The following is an 8,383-nucleotide window of genomic DNA, read 5'->3' as shown; positions in this document are numbered from 1 at the left end:
CCAGCATCCACACACCCCCCCAGCCAATGACACCATCTCGGGACTGCCTCCATGTTGACCTCAGCCCTACCGTTGCAAACACACGAGCCGCTTTCCACATGTGCCACTAGTTGACAGCGTGGAGGAGGCCCTCACCCCCACCCTCACACCCAGCACCCCGCCCAGTCGGTACGGCGCGCTTACCTGCAAGCGCTTTGATGCGCGAGCGTTCAAAGAGTCTGGCCGAGCTGTTCTCGTTGTCCCAGTCGTCGGCATCCCAGCGATTGTTGACGCCCTCGCTGTACGTCTGCTGGATGTCCATGTGCTCCAACTCGCCCGCTACCGACGTCATCGCCACTCCAACGCCACTATGCCGCACACCCCGCTGCGTCTTTCCTTCCTAGCCTGCTTCCTTCCTTCCTTGGCGACGCGGCGGCCAGATGCTGCTTCGGCAAACCTGCACCCAAACAAGCCAAAACTAGGCTCAACAACAGTGACCCGACTTTCCGCATTTAGTTCAACAATGATACACGTTCATTAATTGAATATTAAATAAATGACCAGATTTTTTTCAATATATTTTTTTGCAGATTCACTTAATTAAATTACTCAATCGAGATGGAATGTCATCTATTCAATCAATATTTTCAATTCATGATGACATTTGGACTCGTCATTTTTAAAAATAGATTTAGTGTGCATAATCAATACCAAGAAGTGTAACTCTTCAGTGTTATCATAACACATATTTAGCGTTAACATTTGGCATATAATAATTAAGTGGTGGAATGATAAGATAGGCATTCAACAAGCACTCGTGCTTCCAACAGCAATAGTTGGCTGTCACGTGACCTTAAGGTTGAACTGTGATTGGCTAGCACTGCAAGAGCCTGCCGGGATGACAAATGAGACAAGCGCACCCCCGTTTGGCCACAGCACGCTACTACACACTGTCATTGAAGAGCTTCATCTTCCACTTCTGGTTCAAGTGTGTGCGTGTGCGTGAGTGTGCGTGTGCGTGTGCGTGCGTTTAGATGGGGGGGGGGGTGACACAGCGAAACAACGCTCGCTCCTCAGGATTGCTAGTCCGCCAGATATTTCTTCATGCTAATCAATAAAGCAATCAACTAACGCAATCGAAATGTGGCTTGAATCTCCCATTTTCTGTTTCGGCCACAGGGGAAAGGGTGAGGGGGTTTCAGGAACTGTTAGCATCCCCCTCTAACAACACAAACAGTCATCCAAGGTCACACGTTAGCACCAGCCGATGCGACACCGAGTGCGGTACACTTGACAACATGCGATGTCTTTATTTACATGTGCACTACACTATCGGACCACCAGGAGGCGCCCTTTATGAGTTCAAAAAGAAGCCAGTGGGCAGATTGGATAGTTAACGAGCAAAATGGTTGAAATGTGCCGTCGATGGCATTTAATTCGAATCATTTAGTCGCGCACAAAATACGAGGCTTTGTCAAGTTAACTCATTCACTCCCAAAGACATATTTATATGTCTTTTCACACTCCACACGTTCAACCCCAGATACTTACGAGAAGACTTGGGGTGAAAAAAAGGGGTTCTAGAATTGGCTGGTACTGAATTAATTAAGAGAGAAAAGGTTTCAAACTGGACGAGTGTGTGTGTGTCAAGTGGGTCACTCGTGGCAGATGTTTGATTTTGAAAAAATTGGGTCAGCAAAAAGTCTCAATGGGGAACGCATGCAAGCGCGCGCGCGCGCGCGCGCGCGCGCACACACACACACACCACACACTCACACACACACACACACACACGCACACACATACACACACACACATACACACACACACACACACACAAGCCCACGAGTAAAGGAACACTACGTGATGAGTATTGTTGTAGTACAAGAGCAGCTTCTTTCTATTAATAACAAACAAAGAAACTCCCTTGATGAATTTACGGAACTTTGTGTGGGAGCCCACAATCCTGCCTCATATCATCCTACGCCAAACGCAGCCTGAAAACGTTCACATATTCAAGAATAAAAAACATTTGAGCAAAAAATAAAAAAATTAAAAAAAAAGATGACATTGTCATACATGGAAGAACAACTGAAAACATGAGGGGAAAATGAAAAAGAAACACAATGAAAAATGAGTCACCTTTTAAAAAAATGTTTTCATGTGCCAAAGTGGCACATGACTGAGTGAAAAGCGGCCGTCTCCATGGAGACAATCATCCCAGCATGCAATGCGTGGGAGCCCACTCAGAAGGCGGCAACACAAAAAACGTTCACCAAACGACACCGAAACCAGCAAATGTGACAATCGTATTTTGATGATTAAAAACCCTCCCCCTCCCCCGACTGCTTGACACTGTTGAACCTTCATAAAATCATTTTTGAGGGCTAATTTAATGTTGAGAATAAAAACAGGCAAAGCGTCTTTGAAAAAAATTAAAAATGCTCCAGTCTGTGTGCGTAGGGGTGGGTGGGGTGTGTGTGACTGTGACGATGAAACATCACAATGAACCAAACCGCCATATTGGTGAAAAGTGACAAATAAGAGAAAAATCCGAGAGCCAAAGTCTCTCCCACGCCTCCATCAGCATCTTACAGACACTGGTGTCAGTGGGTCGCCATGGCAACCTGGCAGCGAGCATCACTTGAGCCGTCACGCGGGGCGAGACGCGAGCGCCTCTCCAGCGCTTCGCTCGCTTGCAACAGCACGCTTACTGTACAAGGCACGCGCGCACACACATGGGAAGCAAAGGACGCCAAATAACGGCCACAAATACAGTCAAGTAAAACAAGCTCTGGCGGTGCACACAGCAAAAATTTCCTGACAGCACCTCTGAATGGCAGGACGGCCTGGAGAGTCAACCTAAAAATGTTGGAAAATGGGAGTGTTTTGTGTCCAAATAGCTTTGGGTCCAGAGTGCCCACCCCCCAACCCGCCCATCAAGTGCGAAAAAACCCCAACACGTCCATTTTGGGTGAGCCGACAATTTGGAAAACTGTGCGGAGGATTCCTCCCTGCCTGCACACTCGCTCTCGTGTTAGCACAATTAGGTTAGCGCGGGGAGGGTCGAGCGCTAATGCACGTAGCAATCCCCGCGGTTTCGCTGATTCAATCTATTGATGGATGCGCCAAATGCGCAGTGGGGCGGCGCCGCGATCGAACCCACGGCGGACACTAAAAGCACCGTAGATTTACGACGAGATGAAAGCACCCTTTTGCATTTTTTTACTGACATCATCATTACGAGCCGGGGCTCACTTTACGCCAAAACAAGAATCAATATATGCATTAACAACAAACACGCACCTTCTTTCCCTTCCTGGACTTGACGAGGCGTTTGGGGACACGCTGTCGGGATGGGATAAAGCAGCGTCTTTAATTAGATGTGGCGAAGACGAGCCGTCGACAAACGGGAAGTGATTAGCAAATGGCGCTAACGAGGGCGCGAGCATGACCTAAACGCATACATTCAACATGAATTAGAATTCATCGGAGACAGCCAGACGAACAGAGCCGGACGAAGGTCAGTTATGACCGGTGACTGGCAAGAGTCAGTGTTTCTAAAATAGCTCTCCAGATGATATCGTCACCAGTTGGTGGTTGATTAGCAGCCAACTTGGTGAGCAAGCGAATAAACAAGAAGAGTGACGGCAAGAAACAAAGCTGTGCTAGCACTTGTGCTTGCTAATCAATATTTGATAAGGCCTCCATTAATATCTTAGCCTGCACACACACACACACACACACACACACACACACACACACACACACACACACCAATACAAGGATGCTAGACCAGCGGCAAGAAGAGTGTAAGCGCATTTGCAAATGTGGCTTTTAGACAAAACGTAGGCACACACACACACACACACACACACACACACACACACCAATACAAGGATGCTAGACGACCGGCAAGAAGGTAGTCCACGCATTTGCAAATGTGGCTTTTAGACAAAACGTAGGGCTTCTAATGAGGGTTTCAAGTCCCTCGTCGGGGCCTTTTGTTTTTATCCTGACCGACCAACGGGAAATCGTCAAGAAGGTCCATTCGATGAACGGCCCTGGCCTCAGCTCGATGAGTCACTTTCGTGACAAAAAAGGAAAAGGTCGAGAGGGTCCGGTTAGAGTCTGCGGGACAAACGTGACATTTTGTCCCAAACTCATTTTACCCCTCATGCTGCTGAATGGTCGCAGTGTGTAGCGAGACAGACGGACAGACGGCGCCATTGTGTCAAGTCAAGAAGTTGGGCAAAGCGGCAACACGCTCGCGCGCTTGATGAGACCGAGCAGACACGTGGCGTCAAACGACTTCGCTGTCGTCACGGCAGCACGACGGTCAACTTAAAGTCACTCCGCTAACGTTAGCATCATGTTAGATGCTGAATCTTGAGCCGTTTTGCTCTCAGAAAAAAAACGACTTTCCGAGTCTGGTCATTGTCAGCAGATTTGTGGCCTACGTCATATTCTGGAAGCCGGTTCGAATCGTTGCCAACGTGCTAGGCTAACGATACGATCCATCTTTTATTGATGTCGCACGTTCACAACAGCTGCAACAATCTGCAATGAAAACACATGGGAACCTTCCTCGGAAACGTTCCTCTCTGCGAATGTTTGTGTGGTCGCGTGAGGCGCACAGAGCGGCCCGTTCCCAAACTCTCGCCGAGTTCTGGGACGGCGCCAAGGAGGAGGAGGGGCCAAGGACGCCAACCCGGGGGAGGAAAAGACACCCGCAGAAGAACAAAGTGAAAACACTCTCTGGTGCTCATCTGCTTTCACGCCATTTTCACTTGCTTGCCTTCTTCCCACCACCCCAAAGCCATTTTTTTTTAAACACACACAAACACGCACACACCACAAAAGCTGTGAACCTTCTTTATGCCTCGCTGACGTCACTTCAACTATTCCAACCAATCGGAGAAAAACATTCAACGATTCAAAAACAAACCCACTTTTTTTTGCTTCCTCCTCTCAAAAGCTTGTAGCAGCTTTTAGTCCCAAAATACATTTCACAGACACAGTCGAGAGCACGCGCACTCGCTCGCTAACAGTGGGCTTGTCACGGTCCAGATTGGAGGGTCGGCGTGTCGTCATGGTGATCCATCCCATCATTTCAGCCTGGCCGGCGGCCAGATTCTTTGGCACTTTTCCGCTCGGCCTGCGAGAGCGAGAGCGCCGGTGCATTGTGGGACGTCACATCTAATCTGCACTGCGTGCACGCGGGCGTGCGCTTTCCTGCTGATCCAGGTTTGGAAAAACAAAACTGGGATCAGTCACATTCCTCAACACTGCAGGTGCACTGGCACCTGTCGTACTGACTGCCTATCCGTGTGTGCGTGTGTGTGTGTGTGTGTGTGTGTGTGTGTGTGTGTGTGTGTGTGTGTGTTTGCAGCCACTTTCACACTGACTGTAAACATTTTGGGGAGTGTGTATACACTAAATTCCACTGCAGATGTAACAATTAATTGAGTTCAATTTTTTTCCTCGTCGTTGGAAAAAATCAATTGAAATGGGGGGAGGGGGAACGTTTTGAGTTACAAGTGTGGCCATGGATAGAATTCTGCCTCACATCTCAAGGCACGGCTGTCATTTACTTCAACTTGTGTTCCAGTCATGTTTTGGCGAAAGAGCGCCCCCCCCAACTCCCTCCCGCCCCTAAAAAACTCAGCAGGTTGGTCATGTGAAAATGTGAACATTGCGACACCTAAGTGTCTTTAGGGGCTGTCATTCCCGTTTGGTCAAGGACACGCAGCTCACCACCAACTCATATTTCCCATGATGATGATGATGATGATGATGATGCATGAGGCAGTGACAGGTAAAGACGACACTGATGGAACGCTTCTTAATCACACACTCAGACAGACACACACACACACACACACACACACACACACACACACACACACACTAGCTCGTATTTCAAATGCAGGAGACAATCTCGGGTAGAGGTCAATGACGGTGACATTTTTTGCCGTCAAGGAAACGCTGCAAATGTCTTTGTCAATATTTACGCCAACGTCCAACAAGGTACCTAAACGTCTTGTTTCTTCAATTTCGTTTTGCCTGACGCGTCAAAGAAACACAAATAAAAGTTGCTTCGCTAATGCTACTACCGCACTAGCATTAGCATCAAGTCTGGGGCTAAAACAAGCAACCGACAATGTGAAGCGGCAGCAAAATGGTCGCCATCAGACAGATGAAAAGACTGATGCTAATTTGTTAGCTCGGATGATGCTAATTTGTTAGCTCGGCACGAGCGTCTGCCCCCAAACGGTTGACAAAAATTCAAGCGAGGCACCAACAAAATGGCCGACATCTTTCTGCCGTTAACAGGTTAGGTAAGCCGATGCTAAATTGTTTGATGAGCCCGAAGACAAAAGAACAAAATGAATCATTGTCGAAGGCAAAGTCACAAAAGGAGGATTGAGCGGGACGGGTGGATACGTTTTGGATCGACAACTAGTTATAGTTGTGGAGTGAATAGATTGAGCAATTTTGGTTTCTGGAGGGAGAGCAGAGCCCATGCAGAGGCGCAGGTCCGCATTCGGCTAATAACTCATTTCCTGTGTGACGCCACTCGACCACACCCCGACCTCGGCCTCGAGGCCTGCGCACACACATGGAAACAAATGTGGATGCGTACAGACGCCCCGCTACAAACGCAAATGCCCACACACACACACACACACAGACGCATGTACACACATGAGTGCACACAGACAGATGTAGACACACATGTAAGCGCACACCGACGTAAACACAATTGCAAACGTGTGCGCACACACACACGCAGCATTGTTAATGTTGGCAATAAATCCAGAACGATTTTCAAGGAGAATTTTGCCGTAATCCCCGAAAGCAACTTGGTAGGCACGCAGCGCACACACAGCCTTATCTATCTCAGCGCGCGTGTGTTTGCATTCCAAGGGCGTGGCCATCTGCTGATGTCATAGGCCGATCCACTTCCTGTCTGCTGGACATTTTCCAGAAGGTTCCTGCCCGTCTCGCTCTCTGGCTCTGTGGTCCTCCTGCTCTACCGGGGGCGATTCGTCATCCCGGGGAATGTTTGCGCTGCGCTCAGCCTTATCGCACGAGCGCGCCCGCCCTGCTTCTTTTTCTTCATCACTCCCACCCTCTCTTCTTCCCACATCCCTCGCTCACCTCCGCAACGTCACTCTGTCACGTCTCCATTTTGGGGAATTGACGAAAATGAATGAGATGTTTGATTTTTGGCAGTTAGAATTTGTAAGGGGGTGGGGGGTTCCAAGTTAATACAGACTCAGCAATCATGAAGCTAATTTGGCAAAAAAAAAAAAAGTTTGATGTAATGGGGCTTTGGTGTCATTTAAGTTTAGCCTGGGTTGAGAGTGGAGAGTTTTCAGCAAACGTGTGTGTGTGTGTGTGTGTGTGTATTTTTCTTTTAAGTGTTCTACAAATAGTTGGCTCAAATTCTTTGGTGGAGCGATCGTCATTGCGTGGTACGCGAGCTCCTGCTTGTGGAATCACTCCATGAAATCTTTCAACTGGGCCCAATGTTACTCGGACTTCAACAGTTTAGTTGCATTGAAGTTTTTTTTGCTTTGGGATGATAGTTGGCCCTACTCGTAAGTTCGAACCTCATTTCCACGTAGCCCGTTTGCGTTTTCACCACTGTAACATTCACATTTCACGTCATTCATTTTCTCTTTGTTGGTTTTGCTTACAACGACCACCTTCATAACGTCAATTTCAGTCGAACGACCGGATTTTCCCCAACCAAATAGTGAAAAGGCCTTTGTGATGACGAACCGTGGGACGCCACCTGCCGCCCCGAACTTGCTTGTGAACAAAATGTATGGCGTGGGATTCCCCTCCGTTGCTTATCAACGCTACCGATCGACTCGATACATTGTTGTACTTCCCGGAGGCACGGCGCACACAGTCTCAGAACATGTCTGGTTAACGGAATCCAATCTCGCTGTCTGTTAAGGAAATTTGAAATTGTCTCCCACGTTCAAAACGGAGTCTCCCAGACTACCAATTGGCAAAGTTGACGATTTTGACAATCAGCCGCAATGGCGACAATTTCATGGAGTTCGAGCCCAACAGATTGAAAGATGATCATACATGACTTTGGGGTGTGGCACATCCTAAACTGGAGAAGAGGCAATTTTCTTTTTTTTTCTTGGTCCTCGAACCCGTGTTTACGGCCCGGACATTTGTTGTTCGTCAGTGAGGAAGAACTTCCTTGCGGTAATAGTCCAAGATACTGATGGTTTGGACTCGCTTAAAACTGAAAAAGGACCAAAAAATAAAGAAACAAGGATATGACTTCTCTTGCTTATTATGAAGTCACATTTGTGTCCAATTGCACTAAATAAAAACCGATGACGTGTTTGACTGCACAATAAACGTCATCGGT

The 8,383-nt window shown here is 47.9% G+C and overlaps 1 protein-coding gene across 1 annotated transcript in view; it reads right to left on the bottom strand.

The window, feature by feature from the left end:
* The window catches only part of sptbn1 (spectrin, beta, non-erythrocytic 1), a 50,099-nt gene that overhangs the window by 40,188 nt on the left and 1,528 nt on the right, over nt 1-8,383 (bottom strand). Inside the window, exon 2 of the mRNA XM_019860104.1 lies at nt 184-436. Coding sequence (XP_019715663.1) covers nt 184-331 — 148 coding nt within the window. The 5' untranslated portion in view covers nt 332-436. The remainder of the gene's footprint in view (nt 1-183; nt 437-8,383) is intronic.

This window comes from Hippocampus comes, unplaced genomic scaffold (assembly GCF_001891065.2).
Source record: "Hippocampus comes isolate QL1 unplaced genomic scaffold, H_comes_QL1_v1.1 scaffold39, whole genome shotgun sequence".
Lineage (NCBI taxonomy): Eukaryota > Metazoa > Chordata > Actinopteri > Syngnathiformes > Syngnathidae > Hippocampus > Hippocampus comes.
Note: the sequence above shows the minus strand (reverse complement) of the source record. Positions and strands in the feature narration are given on the sequence as shown.